Source organism: Tenebrio molitor, chromosome 1 (assembly GCF_963966145.1).
Source record: "Tenebrio molitor chromosome 1, icTenMoli1.1, whole genome shotgun sequence".
NCBI classification, from domain to species: domain Eukaryota; kingdom Metazoa; phylum Arthropoda; class Insecta; order Coleoptera; family Tenebrionidae; genus Tenebrio; species Tenebrio molitor.
In genome coordinates, this window is record NC_091046.1 from 34011710 (window position 1) to 34032982 (window position 21273).

Here is a 21273-nt window from a genome sequence, read left to right on the forward strand (position 1 = left end):
GTAAACCGGGTCTTTTTCCCCTTGGGCAAAAAACCATAGCCAACTCAAGCTTTTAGTCATCTTTTTTCCCCTTGGGCACGATACACTTACAACGGTATGCCAGCGCGCATCCGAACGTCCTGTCTGACGTCATATGCGAGGCAAGAGCCCATGAGTTCTTTTAACTGGTTATTGCATTGATGGAAAACACCTACTTCTAATTGATTTAAAATTCTCAAAAAATTCAGGAATGATTATGTATCGCTGTAGAACATTTTGTAAAAATTTCAAATTTTTTACTGAAACAGGTAAATATTTCGGTTTAATTCAATAACAGCTATGTAAGTACATTAATTTACACAATTTTTCACTGAAAGTCCTTTCAAACATGTAGGAAAAATTTAGTGTCATTGAGATCATGAAAACATTACCGGTTTTTGAAATAAATGGAATTTGATGTTAAAGTGCAGAATTCTGCCATGATTTATTATTAAATTGGGCGATCCACAAAAGAGGTTGATATGGACTGTTTATGGTACCATTTATGTAGTAATATATATATATATGCCCTTTATGGACTTAAGAATTACTAGAAAAGTTCCTAACTGTATTCGTAGTAAATCTCGGTAATTTTTCGCTGTTAAAATTGGAATAATTCAAAAAGTAATAATTTACTTTTAATAAAATTTAGGTAATTATATTTGTGCTTATTTTTTTTTTATAATACATAGTTAAATTGGGATATTTTCAATGATGGGGAGTGCTATGGTCACCATGGCAACCGAATTGTTTTGTTTAAATAAATTATTGAAAAGTTTGCGCTACTTCCATGTTGTGTTTTTGTCGGTTGTTTTACCTGTTAAAATTTTTAATTTGACAATACAAGATACTAATTCAAAATACTGTTAAAATTTTGACAATTTTTTATAACGTACATTTTTTTTTTCTAAAAAATAACATCATTTTTCATTAAAATCTTATTTCCTATGTTTAATGTTTTGTTTGTCGGATATTCTTTGGCAAAGAATAATTTAAATAGCACCTACCAATACAACATGATACCAAAAAAAAATTCAAAGACAAATAACAACAATAAAAAATTCAAAGTGAGTCGCGAGGTGAGTCGTTTTTTGTGCCGGTCAGTGTATTTATAATAGTACATACATACAATTTAATATGTATAAAAGTCTATTAATCTTATTTTTACTACCAATTTTCATGAAATACAATGATACCAGCCATAAGCTCCTTTATAAGTGCCTCGCACATGACGTCATGCGCAGTGCTGGCCAGTTCTCGCACAGCTACTTGTCATACCGTTGTAAGTGTATCGTGCCCTTGGGTAAAAAACCATAGCCAATTCAACCTTTTATGATACATATTTATTTCGAATTATGTAATTTGTTTTTTTGCGCGAAGTGCAGTTTGGACCCCGAAGGCGAAGCCCGAGGGTCCCACAAAGCACCGACGGTAACAATTACTATTATTTGCACGATTACGGATAGTACTATCAAGTAATAGTGCAGTGCTAATCAACATAATTACCGGCGTTTCGCCTCCACATTTTGACTTTGTTGTGTTTTTATATTATGTTCTATGTGAATGTTAAGGAACTTCCTCGCGATATGACATGAGTATAATAATATGTTCAGTTTTAAAAAACACAGGTCAATGCATGTATGTAATCACGTAACGAAGGTAACGAAAATAAGTACTTGACAGTTCAATAAAATGGTCAAGTTGTTTGAAGAAGAAATACACATAATGCAATTATTCTATGCCAATCAGAGCATTAGAAATGTGCGTGACATTTCCAATGCAACATATGATAGACCAATTTCATCAATCGGTGCAATTTTTAACATTATTTCAAAATCTCAGGTGTTCGGTATAGTTGGTTGCATAGCAACTCACAATGCATTGATCTGTGTTTTTTAAAATTGAACATAGGGAATAAGTATGGACTATGTTCAGAGTTAAAAAAATGTCCCGGTATGTATTATGTGAATTTGGAACAACTATATCTAAAAGATATGCTTGTTTTTGTTGTTTATTTAAAATAGTAATGTCTGGTCTGTTATGCTTAATATGAATTTCAGTTAAAATATTCAATTATCCCACCTCCACCCGGCGGCACGGCAATTTTGCCGGAGTAGGTACATACACTATTACGGATATTACTATCAAGTAATAGTGCAGTGCTTATCAACATAATTACCGGCGTCTCGCCTCCGCATTATGACTTTGTTGTGTATTATGTTCTGTGTCAATGTTAAGGAACTTCCTCACGATGTGACATGAGTATAATAATATACCTTTTTGAATTTCAACTAGCAATGTGTTATCTAAATCCAGAATTTTTAAATTTTTAAAAAGAGATTGCGGTACTATTCCCGTTGCTGAAATTACAAGTGGTAAAATCGAAATTTTTTCTAAACACCAAAGATTTCTCATAGCAACGGACAGCTCTAAATATTTATTAATTTTTGTGTTATATGTCTGTGTTATATTATGTGAATTTGGAACAGCTATATCTAAAAGATATGCTTGCTTTTGTTGTTTATTTAAAATTATAATGTCTGGTCTGTTATGCTTAATATGAATGTCAGTTAAAATTGTTCTATCAAAATATAACTTGTAACTGTCATTTTCCAAACAACTTTCTGGTGTATAACTATAATGTGGTTGTGTATTCTTTAATAAATTGAATTTAACAGCTAAATTCATGTGTATAATTTTAGCGAATATATCGTGTCGTTTTTTATATTCGCTTTGAGCCAAAACGGTGCAAGAAGAAATAATGTGTTCAATTGTTTCCCCTTCAGTTCCGCAAATCCTACATTTATCAATTATCGATTGTAAACCGCATATGTGTTTTTTATAATTTCTTGTATTTATAACACGATCTTGTATTGCAAATATAAAACCCTCCGTCTCAGGGTGAATATTTGATTTCTTAAGCCATGCATGAGAGGCCTGAATATTAACTTCTGGTTGTTCCAGTTCTTTAAAGTATCTCCCATGTAAAGACTTCTGTTTTATATTTGCTATTGTGTCAGGTATATTTGGCTTAACAATGTCTGAAATTATATTATCACTTAAATTTAAAGGTGTGTAGCCTTTATCGGCTGAAACCAAAGCATTGAAAAAGGTGTTATCACGAGCTCTATTGAGGAAATAATTTTTTAGTGAAGCAATTTGATTTTTTAGCAGTATTTCTAGATTTGAAAAACCCCTACCACCGTTTTCGCGTGGTAAATTAAATCTTTCAATAGCAGATTTAGGATGGTGTTTACTAAATTTAGTAAAAAGAACTCTAGTTTTAATGTTTATGTTCTGTAAATTAGTTTTGGACCATTTTATAACACCGAAAGAATAGGTCAGTAATGGAACAGCATATGTATTAACTGCTTTAATTAAATTATTACCGTTTAATTTTCATTTTAAAATAGATTTAATTCTTAAATAAAATTGCTTTTCTAAATTTTCTTTTATAATTGAGTGTTGAATATGATTTGATTGATTAATACCTAAATATTTATAAAATTCTCCTTTATTTAAATTTTTAATGATTTGTATTATTGTATTATCTTTTAAGTAAGTTTCAGTTTTCATAATAAACTTAAAGTCGACTTTATCTTAACGTGACTTTAATGGATTGTTGCAACAATATGTTTCTATGGTAAAAGGATGAACTTTAATGTTACAGTAACTTTAGGCTGATTATGAAATTGGAGGTTAATCCCATAATGCAAATGTTAACATTATTTTCGGAAATGTTTAGAAAAGAAGTAAATATCATATGCGCTGAGTATACAAAATTTTACTATACGCTTTAGGTGATTTACTTATGCACCTTATTGATTATTTTTTTCAATAATGCACTCAGTTTGAACAGTAACATTTAAATTTGTATATTGGCACTTGTCACGCAATAAAATTCGAATTGTAAATACGTTATTTAAAATACCGGGTGATCAAGAAGGACTGTTTAAGTTGGCAGTACAATTAAGAAAACTTTTTAATTCGGTTATTTATAACACTGCAACTGGATATGTTTTGTTGGTTTATTTGACAAATATCTGATATAGGTATAGCATTAACAACGACAAGCCACCAACAACCGGAAGTTACTCCTGTTATACGATTTAAAATACGATCCAGTGTTACCAACTTAAACAGTCCTTCTTGATCACCCCGTATTATCTCTAGATATTTGCTCTTATTCGTGTGGAGATTGTAATTACGTTTGTACAATCTCTCTCCCGTTTTTCTTTTGTGCTATATGTTATATTTATTGTAAATGAAATGCCACTGACCGTGACAATTTGTTCACTGCTGTTCCTGAAATGGTGTTTAGAGGTTCCCAACCACACGACTTTGTGTTGAATACAGTTGAAATTGTTTGTTCAGATATCGTAGTTGAACTGTTGAGGACAAAGAAATTCAAATCTACTTTTGTAAACGGAATACAAATATTATACAGGATGATTTTTAGAAGTCCCAAAACCCTGTAGCACCTTTATTTATTGTCCAATTTCATAAATAAAGTATTAAATAACATGGCTTCTAAAAGACTATAAATTATATACAGGGTTATTCTAAATGATTGCCTATTGATTGCCTATGTTATTACATGTTTGCCGCTTTCATGTGAACTGTCATTTTGTCGCTGTCACTGTCATTTTTTAGGTGAAAAGTGGGGTGATAAGGTTTTTATTTATTTTTGTTAAATTAACGATTGAATCCAGAAATATTGAGTTGTTTTGCAATCAATTTTAAAGATATTGAGTTGTTTTGCACCCAATTTAACTCCCGTGTGTGAACGGTGTGTAGGTACTCACTTATTCACATCATTTTGATGTATTTTTTATGTGGAGCGGCAACCATAAATTTTACATTCAGTTTTCCCGCCTACTTCGACTACAATCATTTAGAATAACCCTGTACATCAGTTGAATGACCAGAGTACCTAACAAAAATCTGCAAATAGCGTACCTATTACCTACTCTAATATATTTTTGCAATAAATGGCATTTAGAACAACACTATTTTGTCAACCTTACCCATACTAACATCGACCGTAATAGGGTACACGTTAATTGCCCTGTTTTGCAATAAGTCTCTAATATTTTTCTAAACATTGCTGTATAAAATAATTATTTACGTGACAAGTCCGGAAAGTTAGATTTTACTGGATGAGTAAGCAAATACCAGGACGAGTCGTAGACGAGTCCTGGTAGCTTACGAGGCCAGTAAAAGCACTTTCTGGACGTGGTGCGTACAACTTTTTTTTTGCAATCGTGAATTTTTCACTTTTATCTAAAGAATGTATCGTTAAAACTGCGGTGGCTTTGAAGTAATAATATTGCCCGTGTGTTACCTTAGCAACCAGTCAACAAACATTTTTCAATTTGTAAAAACGAATCTACGACATTTGAGCGCGCGACAAATGAGCGCGCGACAAAAGAGAGCCGCAATATGAGCGCAGCGACAAAAGAGTGCAGCGACAAAAGAGCGCCACGACAAAAGAGCGCCGCGACAAAATAGCGTGAGACAAATAAACACTGTGACAAGACAGGATTTTGAAAAAGCAGCAGTCAATGTATTTACGGAGGAATTTCCAAATTCGAGGTTGCAAGGTTGCTTTTTCCATTTTTCGCAGGCAATTTATCGGCATGTCCAATCTGCAGGACTCCAAGCATCTTATGCTGCAAATCCTGAATTTGCACTCATGTCACCTGCCAGCATTGACATTTGTGCCAATACAAAATGTACAGGATTATTTGGTAATTGTTCACTTTAACTACTTCTGGAATTTTCGCGTTTTTTCTGGCTAGACAGCCTCAGGGCGTCCTCCTAGATCGTGTCCCACCATTCAAACCTTGTGCAAATGCCTTTTTTTTCTCTCTTGTTGTGTTTCAAGGTCGCGTCAAGGTCGCGCCAAGTCTTAGTATAACTAAAGGGTAAGGAAAATTTTCATTTGCACAAGGTTTGACTTCTTCAAAACCTTCAATATGGAAATTAATTATTGCCTTAAGAAAGGCAAAGGCAAAGGCAACCTGTATTTACCTTCTTTTGTGGTCACGCTCTTTTGTCGCCGCGCTCTTATGTCGTCGCGCTCTTATGTCGCCGCGCTCTTATGTCGCCGCGCTCTTATGTCGCACGCTCTTTTGTCGCGCGCTCTTTTTGCGGCGCGCTTTTGTCGCGATACCTGTAAAAACAACGTTCGTGTTTGCAATTTTTCGTGAATTTCGGATTGAAAATGAGTGATGATAGTAATTTTGACTGTGAAAATAAGATTAACGAGGCCGCTAGAGCGTATTGTGACAATTTGCTACCTTCTGTGTCGCGGAAAAGGTATGAAAAAGATTTCCGGGAATTTGAAGCACGGTGTAACAGGAAAAAAGTGAAACAGATAACTGAAGAAGTAGTGCTAGTGTACATCGGAGGGTGGAAGTCTACATCAGTGGCGGAGGGATACATAGAAAATTCCATTCAGAATAAAATTAACATCGCGAAAAAAATACAGAACCAGGAAGAGAATACTACTACGTCCGGAAGCAGGAAACTCGTTCACCTAGAAGAAGCGACTCATGTAATTAATGTTGAAAATAATGTAATACCTAAATGTTCACTGATAACGGCATATAATTGTACACTTAATGTATATCATAAATAAATCTAAAACTCCAAGTTCAATTTCTTGTTCTACAGGACTAGTCCGGTAAAAACACACCCAGTGGACTAGTCCGGTAAAATGGAGCTTTCCAGGTGGAAAATTATTAAAGTAAAGTGTTCATTACAGTACGATTGCAAAAAAATATATTTTTTTGAATAGTAGAAGTAGAAGTAATAATTTTCAACATACCTAATACTTGAGGGAAACATTCTAATGAGAAAACAACTAAAATCTAAAGCTGGAGCAGTTGTTGCGCAAGTAATCTGACAAGTGGTTAGACTAAAAAATTGCATTTGTCATAACTCATAACATTGAGTAAAAATGGACATTTTTGGTTAAATGACCGACATGCTAGAAGCTTATTTTGAGAGTGGTAAGAATACACAGGCAGCTATTCGCCTTGTTGTTGTTCTGTTGTTTTTTTAATTTAATACATATATACAATAATTTTCTAAATAACTTTATTTTGGCTCTCTTTGCGAACGGTTTCTCATGGACGTTGGCCCCGCGTATACCAGTGAGGCGCTTCGTAAAAACGAAAAGCCCTAACTAGGGCTATGTGGCCCACTGTAAGCAAGCTCTCTTACAAATTCGCAAATAATTGGGCACAGTGTATATACTTTTTGCTGAAAAATAAGCACCATGCGTGAACTCAAATTTATTCAACTTTATTTGCGTACAACCTAGAGAATTATTTGTAGATTGGGACCATCCGTTATTTTATGTATTCTCGTATCGTCGCCGTCGGTGTATTCACTTAAAATCCGCTTAATTGGAATGTAGACAAAACCATTTAATAGCAATGAACAAAACTCCTTTAGTTGACAGTGACATTTGAAGCCACTTGATTTTTTGCTACAATGTATCGTTACGTTACGAATAGTCGGATTTTTTTCTAAAATTAAAAAAATTAAAGTAAAAAATAATTATTATACAGCAAGATTTAAAAAAATAATGTATGTATTTAAAAATAAATTAAAAAAAACATATCACAATTTAAAATAAGAAAATTAAACATCACCTCACTTACATTACTTCTTAAAAAAAAAAATGTATGTCATTTTACGGTCTCAGACACCCTTTCATTTGATATATCATTATTGAAATTAGACAAGAAATAAAGTTGTTAGATCATTTTGGAATTTTTAAAGATCACCTGTATATACAATTGTGGATCTGATGCCTTAAAAACCCGTGTGTAGTTAATCTAAAAGTTTGGTAGGCGTTTGGAGTAACGTTATAAATGCTAACGTTGAGTAAAAAAAAATAAAGCAGTCTCAGGCCTGATAATGTGATTGTTGCAGTAACTATCTATACAAGATGAATCAACTGAAAACGTGAATCTACGATTGAATAATGTATTTTACAATATTAAGGCCCGGTTTATTCACCTTCAAGTAAATTTATCTGGCCAGTAGTTGCTATGATTTAGAGTCTGCTATTGGTAGATCCATGGTAATTACCGTTCAAATAAAGTTACTTGAAGGTGAATAAACCGGGCCTTAGTAAATTATGAAAATATGCAAAAAGAATGTCTTGCAAGGAGTAACGGTACGTTTTTAGTTTAGTGATACATTATATTTCCTTATCTAATTTAAAAATTTACAGAATGTAAATTACGGCGCTGTTCAGCCTACGCTTGATAAACAAATAAATATTTCATTTCTAAGACTAGAACTAGTTATGGTTAGTTACCTTGCTATTATCGAGATAATTCTTGAAACTTATTATATGAATTACTGACAACGACCTATTCACATTCTAGTTCTAGTTATTTTAAATTAGAGATTAAGAGTAAGAACGAGACCACAATTTCGACATGTACATATTCCCGTATACATTCTTTGCCACTTTGATAGATTATAATAGTAGTTTATTTGACGAGTTCTTGTGTAAATTGGGGTTTTTTCTCACGAGTAGGCCAGTTTACAACGCGAGTGAAAAGAACGTTTTAAAGGCCCACGAGTGCCAAAAAAGCCCAATTGACACAAGAATGAGTTGAATACAACGTTTTTTTGTTCGACAAGCCCCTTAAAGGCTCCAAATTGCTTAAAATCTTTGAAATTAGCTTGACGTTTCATTTTGACAAGTGGTGACATTTATCAAAATCCGTTCACATAGGAGAAAATTCTCAAATTCCTGACAGTGTCGAACAAAAAAACAAATCTTCAGACGAGACTGTATAACTGCAAATCTTTTTTTCGAAATCTTTCCAAGCAAATATCATTTATTTAACAATCTACTACCTACTTATTAATATAAAAATTTAAAACACTGTTATTTGCATTAATTGAAACTCCAGATCCGGAATATTAAAAAAATAGGGGAGTAAAATAATTATAAAGAAATTTAAAATTGAGATTCATTTTCATAAGCGATGTTGGAAAAAATAGTATACACAATTCGTGATCAAAGTGCGATTTTTCAACTCGCAATACTGTCCTCACTCGCTGGCGCTCGAGGGTATATCATGTTATTTTGCTCGTTGAAAAATCAGGCACTTTCATCACTTATAGTGTAATATACTATTGTCGATTTGTATTTCTATCTTGTCTCTATTGTCATATTTTTGCATAGATGACACTGTTCCATTCCATTCATTGGCGGCGCAAAGAGAAGTAACACAAAGATTTTAAATTTCATATTTTTAAAAGGATTTTTTTAATTGTACGCTACGCATTTTTCGGGGATATGCCAGAGAAGATCACGCAATCACCTCACCATGGAAGGGCGACACCCGGTGGAGGAATCTCAAGTGGTCGGAGTCTGGGACTGACGATAACGAATCTGGAGATTAGAGAGAACTATTGACGAGAGCGTGTGTTAGCTGTATTTGTCTGATTGTCTCGTATTTACGAATACATACTTTATTTAACTGTTGTTAATTATTATCCGTACATATTCGTACAAGTCAGGAGTGGGATATTACAGTGTTTAGTGGCACTAAGTGTTGCCGAAAAAAAGTTAACAATGGTGAAAACAAAGCTTGCAGGTTCATCGAAAACAAAGAGATCACGGCATAAACCGAAACGAAGATCACGTCAACGCAGCAGTTCGTCGTCTTTTTCGACTTCAACGACGTCTGTAACTTCTTCGGCTACATCGTCTCCTTTGACGAAAGCTTGAAACGACAACTAAAGCGATTTCGTTGCACAATTCCGTAAGTCCGTTCCTTTTTCTAAATTGTTAAAAGAAGCCGCCAATTACGAGACCACAGAGGGGCAAACCCTGGTCTTTTGTCATCTTTACAGGATAGCCGAGTCTCAGAAAATTATTTTACGAGATATAATCACCGAATTATTAGATAAGTATCAAGTATTTGTTCGTCCCGGTGGATGTGTTTATGAAATTTTGTATAATTGAACCTGTTCGTAACCTCAGTACCAAGCATATTCTTAAAACTCTGCTCAATGTCGTATTCTCCCCCGTCAAGCAAACTCATAGTGCCTTAAACACTACCCACGATAAAGATATCGGTACGACACAAACTGAAGCTTTCTTGGCCCATAAGTCTAAGTCACTAGCGGAAGCTTGGCTTCTGAACACTCTTCGAATAGAAGTTGAAATCTTACGACACGGACGTACGAGGCAGCTCAGACAGTAGTCGCAGCTAACCACACCAAACGATGGATAACGATCCAAAATGACGAAAGGTAAAGCTGCCTGACATCTTATAATTTTAAGATTCCGAGACCAACGGATCTCATGACCCTAAGATTCCGAGATCAACGGATCTCATGACTTTACGATTGCGAGATCGACGGATCTCATGATTGCACGAAGTACGAGACCCACTACAATGGATAAGTAGCCCCGATACTATGATAGCTTGAAAATCTAATGTTTTGTTACCAGAAGCGAGACGCTAGGCACCGATCAAGTAGCATGCGGTTGCTGACAAGTTGACTTTCCAATTTTGTATTAACTGTTTTGTGGTTGACTTGAATAAAAAAAACTTCATTTTTCTTCGTGTGTGCTGAATTTTCTCAAAGCAATTTTGGCCCAACGTGGGGCTCCCAAGTGTTTTTCTGGATAAAAAAAAGAACCGACGCGTATCATCATGGTCGCGACTTCTCTTCAACAGGAACAGGACCTGAAAGCCTGGGCTTCGACCCTCCCCAAGAAGGATGTCGACGTGCTCAGGGCCTTCATGGCCTTCCTCGTCACCACACCGGCGGAGACGCTCCAGCTCCCAGAATTTTCCGGCCTCGACCACCCCGCGTGGTGGCGGGACAAAATCGCAACACGACTCCGAGGTTCAGCAGGAGCCATAAGTCCATAACCCACCATTCGCGCTACATACGAAGACTTGAAGAGGGCCGTAGTGAACAAGTACGGAGTCCCTAAGATCGTGATGGAGCTCCACGCGCAGTACTACGGAGCCAGGCAAGCCGTCGGTTAGTCAACCGACAGCTTTTTTTCAAGAAAAGGACGCATCGCAAAACGAATCTTCCCCAACATCACGGAGGAGAAGTTCATTGCCACGTGCCGTTTCCTGGTAATCGGTCCAAATCATCTTCAAGAACCACCGCACCACGCCACCCCGCTGACGTGGTGCCACACGTGTCGTTCGTCGGTGGACCGAACCAGGACCACCCCCAGCGACCACAACATCCACCAGATCCAGTCCCAAAAAGAGCCCAAGGACCAGCTGATCGCCAACCTCCAGGTAGCTCACCTTGACGACAAGGATGCTGCCCGTGATACGCAGCAGAGGAATTTCCTCCTCAAAAGACTGGCGACCTGCACCACTCTCAAGAACCCATCTACGACCGAGAACCCGATCTTCAAACTGTTCAAGACCACGAACACGCTGGCCAAGTTGACATCAAACCCATCGGCGACCGGGAATCTTATCAACGTGCACAACCTCCACTCGAGCGTGAACGTGGAGAAATGACAAAACTGCAGCTCCGCTACCAGGAGATGCACCTGCAGTTTCACCTGAACGATGATCTTCAACCTTCAGCCGCCGAAACGACCGCTGAGAAACACCCGCAACGGCAAGGGAAACTCACGGTTTCGGACGCTCTCCCATCAGAACCAGGTCGCGTTCCGAGCCAACTACCGAAAGTCCAACTGCGATCTCACCGAGCAGACCCGTTAACAGCAGCCTCGACCACCACAACCACAACACGATCCAGCACCTTAACGGTGTCAACCACGACTCCCAACACTCGGTACACAACACGCGCAAGAAAAGCCACCACGAGAACAAGCTCCTGATGCAGAACGTCGATATCAGCTCCGACTGCCGCTGCCACAACAGGACCCAGTCGTTCAACAACGTCAACCACGAGCCGCAGGACCTGGTGCTCATCACAACCAAAAACACCGGTCCAGCGTCAACTGTGGCGTTCGCCGCAACCACAACATGATGCAGCCCCTCAAATATGTCAACGACGACCGCGAGAACCTGGTGCTCGTCAAGCTCCAGAACACCAGGTCGTCTTCCGCGTCGGTTACGCCTACCTGGTGGAGACCGAGGACGGACGGTCGAAGCCATTACGACCGCCTGAGGTCGGATAATCACCACTGACCACCAACAACGCCTTCTGGAGGAGGATAAACCTTCAGTGGCGCCCAACAGACAAAAAAACTGTAGACAGTGCGGTTGTGAAGATTTCCAGGGCGGAGAGTGTGGGTCCCTCGCCAAAAACAATTACCGCAACCTAGCTGTCTATTCTTATAATATAGAGAGATGGCGAGCAACATTAGGTGTCTAGCGCCTTTGCGGGTAGGGGAGATTGTTACCAGTAAGCGAGACACTAGGCACCGATCAAGCAGCACGCGGTCGCTGTCAAGTTAACTTTTCAATTTTGTATTAATTTGTTGTTGACTTGGATAAAAAAACTTAATTTTTCTTCGTGTCTATAGGTTTCTTGAAGCCTGAGGACAGGCTTCCTGTTCCTATCACTCCTGTCAGGCTGGCCGTGTACGCTACGCATTTTTCGGGGGATACGCCAGAGAAGATTACGCAATCACCCAATCATCGAAAGGCGACACCCGGTGGAGCAATCTCAAGTGGTCGCTGGTCGGAGCGTGTGTTAGCTGTATTTGTCTTCTATTTAATATACAGGGTTATTCTAAATGATTGTAGTCGAAGCAGGCCGTGTCCATGTTATGAAATTTTTGCCGCTTTCAGTGAACTGGCAATTTTTGTCGCTGTCACCGTCATTTTTTAGGTGATTATTTCCTTTATATGTTTAGCAACCAATTGCGTGACAAATATTGACCAATCAAAATGAGAAAACAAAAAATAACCCGATAAAATTTCTCTAAAATGCACACTGTGCAATAATCGGATAAAAAATGTCAGTACCTGATTTTTTTTTTAAATAAATTATTTTGAATAAAAAGGATTGGAAATAATGCGTTTGTTTTCATTCTATTCAGGAAATAATCAGCTGTATACCCCTCGTGCAAAATTTTAATATCGGCAAATTTTTTGCTAATGAACTCAAACATCCATAAATTATTCGGTCAAAAGAACAATTATTATCAAATAAAAGCCCTCGACTTCGTCTCGTGCTCTTATTTGCTAATAATTGGTCTTCTGCCCTCATTTATGGATGTTTTCGTTCATCTTATTATACAGTATGAGTCAATTGTGGCTTATTTCTGAAATTTCTTAGATGCAACCAAAAATACCAATTTCACTTGACACTTGATACTGCGTTAAATTTAAATAATAAATTGAATCAAAATTGCGTTTTTGGTTACACACGTCAAAATGACAATGTTGGGAATTTAATGAGCAAAATTAGAACGTAAAAAGAAAACTAACGTAAAAATTGCCACATACCACATACGTTGCCTTGTTCATGTATTCAGATCCTACTCTTCCAACAATAAGGCCTAACTCATTTTGTAAAAAATTGAAATAAATAAAAAATAAAAATATGCCTGTGATTTGGATTGGATATGGATAGGTACCTCTGTAGATACAGATCCGCGGCGACCATGGGATTTTTACGACATAGGTACCCCATACATGAGAACCATGTCCACTTTCTCATCGTTTGAGTCAATACATGTAGTTCATAACCAAGTTTTAGCAAAACTGTCAAGACAAGGTTGACAATTCTCAGAGCAATGGAATCGTAGATTACTGTTTTAATTTTTTTAAATCACAGATCTAGTGAATGCTGGAATTAGTATTTTTAGTTGCATCAAAGATCATTTCAGAAATAAGTGACAATTGACTCAACTGTAGATACGAGTATGTTTAATGTATAGCATTTCATAATTATCACGTTTAAAACGCCTGTACTTCTGCAACCAGTAATTCAGGCATCAATCAATATTATATAGATGAAAGTTTTCTACAACCTAATAAAATAAGTCTCGCATAAAAACTTCACACTAATATATTACTTACTGTTGTCTAACTTTCGACCCACGTTGCGATAAGTGCCACATTTAGATCCTTTGTAGTCAGAAAAACGACTATTTCTTGAATCGAAATTGTTCGAGTGTTGACTAGATGGAGACTCCAGCGTATTGGTGTCTTTTCTTGTATTATCTGCAACGTATAAAGATATTTTAAATAATAATTAATACTGTTTATCTATTTATTCTAAAACCGTAATGCATTATATTCAATGATAGCGGTTTAGGTATATTTTAAGTACAGTGACCGGCAAAAAAAGTTAGCCATCATTTAAATGTCAGTGTCATTAAAGCATTAATTACACATTTGGATTTTGATATGACAGAAAAGTGATGGCTAGTTTTTATTGCCGGCCATTGTACAATATATTTTTTATCAAAAAATTTTAAGTAGTCAATAAAAATAGTAGTTAGGATTCAGAGATCACTAGAGAAGATAGTACCTACGTTTAACAGTAGTGTTCACTTTAGTTTTTAATTTCTTTTAAAATTGCATAACAAAGATTACAGAAAGGAATCTTGTTTGTCGACATTACTGGTTCAAAATTACTTATTATGTTTAGTATAATAATATACAGGTGTCCCAAAAATGACGTACAAACCACTACCTTATCGAGGATGTTTAAATGTACATGAAAAAAATATGGAAAAAATGTTTCCGACAAAAAAATCAATTATTTTTATTATTATTATCCCACCGCCACCCGGCGGCACGGCAATTTTGCCGGAGAACATACACTATTACGGATAATACTATCAAGTAATAGTGCAGTGCTTATCAACATAATTACCGGCGTCTCGCCTCCACATTTTGACTTTTTTGTGTTTTATGTTCTGTGTCAATGTTAAGGAATTTCCTCACGATGTGACATGAGTATAATAATATACCTTTTTGAATTTCAACCACCAATGTGTTCTCTAAGTCCAAAATTTTTAAATTTTTAAAAAGAGATTGCGGTACTATTCCCGTTGCTGAAATTACAAGTGGTAAAATCGAAATTTTTTCTAAACACCAAAGATTTCTCATAGCAACGGACAGCTCTAAATATTTATTAATTTTTGTGTTATATGTCTGTGTTATATTATGTGAATTTGGAACAGCTATATCTAAAAGATATGCTTGCTTTTGTTGTTTATTTAAAATAATAATGTCTGGTCTGTTATGCTTAATATGAATGTCAGTTAATACAATGTAAACAAATATATATTCATACATCATTACCTTGCAATGTTACCGTAGAGGGTTTAATAGTATATTATGTTATGAGGAGCAAAAATGAAGTTTTATGTGCTGCGGCTGGTAGATTGGCTGCCGAACGCAGGGAGGCAGACAAACCTAGCCAAAGCACATAAAACCATTTTTGCTCCGAATAACATATACTACTATTTTTTCTTCAAACCTTCATAACAAATTATTTAAGACATGTTAAAAAACCAGGTAGGAATTTCAAATGATTTAGCTAGTTTACTTTACAGCCGCTCATCAGAGGAGATAATAACTTCACGGACGCCTCAGCGGAGATAATAACTTCACGGACGCTCCTCAGCGGAGATAATAACTTCACGGACGCTGGTCAGCTCGTTAGATGCCATGACAATGAAGTGACACTTTAGCATCATCAATGCAACAGTGTAATGTCATATTTTACGGACGTTTGAAGGAAAAATTATTTTTTTTGATTTCCAAATCTTCTAAATTCTCTATTATGCAGGATTAGATATTGGTAGTGAGTGATTTTGTACTTTGTGATAATATGTACTATTGCGGGCAAAAAAGTGGGACATAAAATTTCTGTCAGTTTTGAAAAATTCGATGTAGTTCAAGCTTTATTGTCATTTTTTTTGACACTATTCCAGCTGACAGTTTAAAAATTTATTTTTTCTAATTTTGACATATAAAGTGACACTTTTCAAAATTAATTGACGTTTGGAAACGTCACACTTTTCGTAACTGGTTACGAAAAGTAAAATCTTTCCTAACTGGTTAGGAAAAATTTATTGTATCACCAGTTGACACTGTCATATTTTTTGTTTACCTACTTGATGTTTTAACACAATAATAATTTATTATTAATGAAATTCATTACTTCGTTTAACGTTTGAAGAAACTTTTTTTTTGTCAAAATTAGAAAAAATCTTGTATGTAACACGTTAGGAAATGCAATTTTGTGTAACTCGTGTGATTTTGCGGGATCTCGCTGCGCTCGTCCCGCAAATATTCCACTCGTTACACAAAATAACGCATTACCTCACTGGTTACATAAATAGCTATTATACTCCTATTTTCCTTTTCCAAATGCCCTCTTCTTTTGATAAAGGTAGATTTTGATTGGAACTTCGCATTAAATAAATATTCACTACGTGCTTACAATTATTCCCTACAACCTACAATACTTAATGACAACAACGTCAATCAATTCAAAGTAGGGTTAGAATCAGGTAAGGGTTATTTCACATTAAAAGTCAAGACAATGACGTTGATGTCCCACTTTTTTTTGCCCGCAATAGTACTACGCCGGCCAAAAATTTTGGCCGTCATTGAATGTCAATTCAAAAAAAAAAAATGTAATCCGTACTATATTGTCATCATGATTACCGTCTTGATTATGAACGTTATTTTTTGGGTGGTAAATTTCAAAACTCAAAATTATTTTGTCATTTCTACTACACAGAACGTTTACCTCAGGTTATCTATGTACGATTGCTCTAATTTTGTTTATTCATGTCGGATTTTTGGAATATCTGAGCTTCAAACAGTTTAAATTGATTGTCAAAATGACACGAATCGAAAGTGGGGTAACGATTCCTAAAGGTTTATTTACGCTTTACTTGAATGTCAAGAAGCCAAAATTTTTTGGCCGCCATAGTACGATTAGACGTCTGTCATGACAATTTCATACATATAGAATTTCAAAATAATTGACCTGCTAAGTGTCACTTTCAAGGACCGCCAAATCAGCAGATAAGTCCATTTGAATTTTTTTAACATTTTTCTGGCGTTTACGGTAATCTCTTCTACACCGTAGTGCACCGTTAGTACGCCATTTTTGGGACACCTGTATGTACCATCGTGATCATAAAAAACGACAACACTAGAAATTTGTGCTGTGTAAATTTCATAACGTCATTGTGACAATTAAAAAATCCGCAATTAACAGATTTTCCAAAAAACCATTCTGCAAATCCGAATATATGATGATGATACCATTAGAAACATTGCTGCCGAACTGGGTGTTAGCACTAGCACTGTGTTGCGGATACGATGGTACGTAGGTATTATCGGTAGACATAAAAAACTGGGACAAACATCAAATTTGTAAAAAGTCAAAAATCACTAATATAGGTACTATTCCGGACACGGAATCTTGGCCACAACTGACATTTAACTGACAAATATGTGTGAACTGGCCTTTATTGAATATAACCCAACTTTTGACTCGATATAATGCCATTTCCCTGCTTTTTTGATGTCACACGAAAAACTTCAAAGTGACTTTTAATTATTGTCACTTAGATGACACTAAGGATTGGTTTACATCATTTTTTTTTAGAAATGTCTAAAAAATGTTGGCCAAGATTCCGTGGCCGGAATAGTACATCGTGTAAATTTGACTTTTGACAAATAAGGTTATAAAAATTATGACATACCAATGACACTGTCAGAAACATCAAGTTAAAGTTCAATTCTTTAATTACGATTTGTATTTTGAGTGACAATTCAAAAGTCTAATACACAATGAGCAAATTTTGGATGTCCCAGCTTTTAATGTCCACCAATAGTACTTTTAAAATTTGTTCCTTGGTTACATATGTTGCATAAAAAAATTATGGCAAGGTATGAAACTTTTTAAATACTTAAGGTTAAAATAAGATATACAGGGTGTTGTGCAAGTCCACGTAATAAATTTAATCACCAATGGAACTCTTTAAAACAAACATTTTTTACATATTGATATTTTTTTAATCGATTTTTTTTTATTTTTTAACCTCTAATTTGACACTTCGTTCATGAAATAATCATCAATTGAAACGAAAGAATGACTAGTACATTCTTTAACGAGCGGATAATGATGGCTATTAGCCATTATACGCCAGTTGAAGACTATACTTTCTCCACGACTGTAACAAGAAAAAAACAATCTTTGAAAATTGAATTTCAATTTACAATTTACAAACGCATCCGATTGACGATCTGCCGTTGATATAATGTAAATTCGAGGGATAAATTGGCCGACAGCCGTGGGTTTAGTATTTTCTATCACTGAGTGTGGAATTGATATCATTCTTTCATTGAATATTCAACAAGAATGCCATTCATTCTTCAATAATCGTGGAGAAAACGTTTTTGTGCCGTAAAAACTTTACGGTTTTTTTTGAAGAAAGAATGACTGCTGTTCTAATACTGCTTTTATTGGAGTATTTTAATTAAGTTTTTTTTTGTGCTTCGTTATTAATGGATGTGTAAATACCAGTACATGAGCGGGTATGAATTTTACGGTTCAAATTATATTGAAGAATTGTAGAAAAATGATAAATAAAAAGAATGTGTATTTTTAGGAGTCCTATTTGTGGTCAAATTTATTATGTGGACTTCCATAACAGCATAACACCCGGTATAGTTGCTATAAAGAAGACATTTTTAATGCATATCATTTATCATTCAACCAAACATCAAATTATTGTTTAAGAATTGGATACATTAGTTTGTACATAAATGTAAGTGAACGGGAATTAACTATTATCATAAATTCGTTCATATTCGTGTTGCTGAAGATAAATTACTTCCAATACTTCCATTAACACGCAAAGGTTGCATCATATGGTATTATTCCTAAGAAGAGTAGGTGTTCTTGTGCCTACCTACAGATATACTAAAACTGTTTCAATGAGACAATTTAGATTATATCTAACATGTCAGCTACCTTAACACAATAATAATAATAATAATAAGCTTATTCGTGCGAAGATACAACGTATTTGCACACGTCAAACAACTAGACTTAGGTAACTAAAAGAAAATTCAGCTAAAAAAATTCAACTAAGCATAATATAATACAGGTGTCCCAAAATTGGCGTACAAACTACTTACTACCTTATCAAGGATGGTTAAATGTACCTACATGAAAAAAATATGGAAAAAATGTTTCCGTCAAAAAAATCAATTATTTTTATTACTATTATTAACGGTAATACAATGTAAACAAAGATATATATTCGTACATTATTATCTTGCAATGTTACCGTAATGGATTTAAAATAATTTTTTCGATTTCCAAAGCTTCTAAATTATCTGTTAAGCAGGATTAGATATTGGTGAGTGATCTTGTACTTTGTGATAATATGTACGATCAGAGGTAGCTGTCATGACAATTTCATACACGTATTTCAAAATAATTGATCTCTTAAGTGCCACTTTCAAACAACCCCAAATCAGCAAATAAGTCCAACAGAATTTTTTTAACATTTTTCTGACGTTTACGGTAATCTATTCTACACCGTAGTGCACCGTTAGTAGGCCATTTTTGGGACACCCTGTATGAACATACAAATTATAATTAATAAAGAGTAAAAGAGCAGGAAAGAAAGCAAAGAAAAATAATTGATTAATTACAAGACTTTGTGCACCCATATCATGTAAAATCAGTGAATTTATGCTCTAAAAACGAATAAAATGATTTTTCTATAAGATATGATTTGATTTTACTCAACAGCATTTTTTTATTGATGGTTTTTGTTATTTTTGTCGGAAGTTTCTTAAAAATGTTTATACAAAAATAGTTTATACCATCCTTGAATTTAGATTGTCTTATTGTTTTAAAGCTAATGGTTTCGGCTCGGGTGTGGTAGTCATGAAATGCACCAAGAGTACAGTAGGAATCAAGATTTTTTATAATATGTTCTAGACACTTGTAGATGTATAGACAGGGTAGAGTAAGAATATTGAGCTTCTGAAAATATTCGTGACAGTCGTCCTTGTACCCTAATTTTGCAATTATTCTAATGGCTCTTCTCTGCAACCTAAACAGTCTATGCCGCGAAGGTGAATGACCCCATGTCAAAATGGCATACTGTAGATGACTCTGAATTAATGCGTAATAAGCAATTTTTAAATACTATTGGGAATAGAGATCGCTCAAGTTACGTAAGAGATACAAATTTTTAGATATCTTTGTGGCCACCTCATCACCATGCTTATTCCAATTTAGCTGTTTATCTATAAATACCCCCAAAAATTTTGTAAAATTAGAAAAAGTTTCTGCAGTGGCATAGTTTTTTAAGGTGAAAATTATAGAGATCGTTTTTTCTTTATTTAGAGTTAATTTATTTGATATGAACCAGTTTTCAGCTAGTGTAAGAAGATTCTTTTGATTAGTGAACATCAGTTCGGACTGTTCGGTTAAAGATTTGGCCTTACTACTAACAGTCGTATCGTCGGCATACGTTGTGACATTTTTATTTGATAAATATCCTGGGAGGTCATTAATAAAAATTAAAAAGAGAATAGGGCCAAGTACCTATAGATCCCTGAAGTACACCGTGGATAATCTTCTTTTCAACTGAGTAAGACCCATTTATGCCAACAATTTGAGTACGATTACTTAAAAAAAATTTCCAACATCGATTATGAAAATGATACTTTCATCACTCAATTTAGTGAGGAAAATAGACGTTTGCATCACTAGTGAGGAAAATGGAGAAAGTAAACTCAGTAGTGAAGAAAATTTATTTTATTTTTCACTTTAGTATAATTGCATGATAACTCCTAGGATACGAAATACGTAAACATGTCCATAACAACCGAGGAATAATAACAGAGCGTAATAAGAATAAGCGGGCGTAATGAATTCATAACGCCCTCATCAATTCATAATAGCAAAGATGCCGATTTTTTTTTTTTTAAAGAACACGTATAGTGAAAAATAAAATCTTGTATGCACCACGCCGTCACCGAATGATTACGCCCATCGAACGATATCCATCTCTCGGGCTAATGCCCTCGAGCTGGATTCATCGTTCTCCGGGCGTAATCATCGTTGTAACGCCCTTGGTGCATAAATAGCTATTTTTCACTACTAGTAATAAAGTCTAGTGTTATCGGTTGTCATAGAACGTTGAGAAGTTTCGTTTTTCTACGTTGGCCCAGTGACAGGTAAATAATTTTTCATTATTAACCAGTGGTGAATAATGGAATAACCGTCACCTAGCAACGAAAGATTGTC

At 35.3% G+C, this 21273-nt stretch overlaps 1 protein-coding gene across 2 annotated transcripts in view; it reads right to left on the reverse strand.

Moving 5' to 3' along the window:
* Window positions 1-21273, reverse strand: part of LOC138125941 (probable 3',5'-cyclic phosphodiesterase pde-5) — a 179148-nt gene that overhangs the window by 41950 nt on the left and 115925 nt on the right. For both annotated transcript variants that reach the window (XM_069041527.1, XM_069041517.1), the window contains one exon: window positions 14043-14186. In XM_069041527.1, the coding sequence (XP_068897628.1) occupies window positions 14043-14186 (144 nt within the window). The remainder of the gene's footprint in view (window positions 1-14042; window positions 14187-21273) is intronic.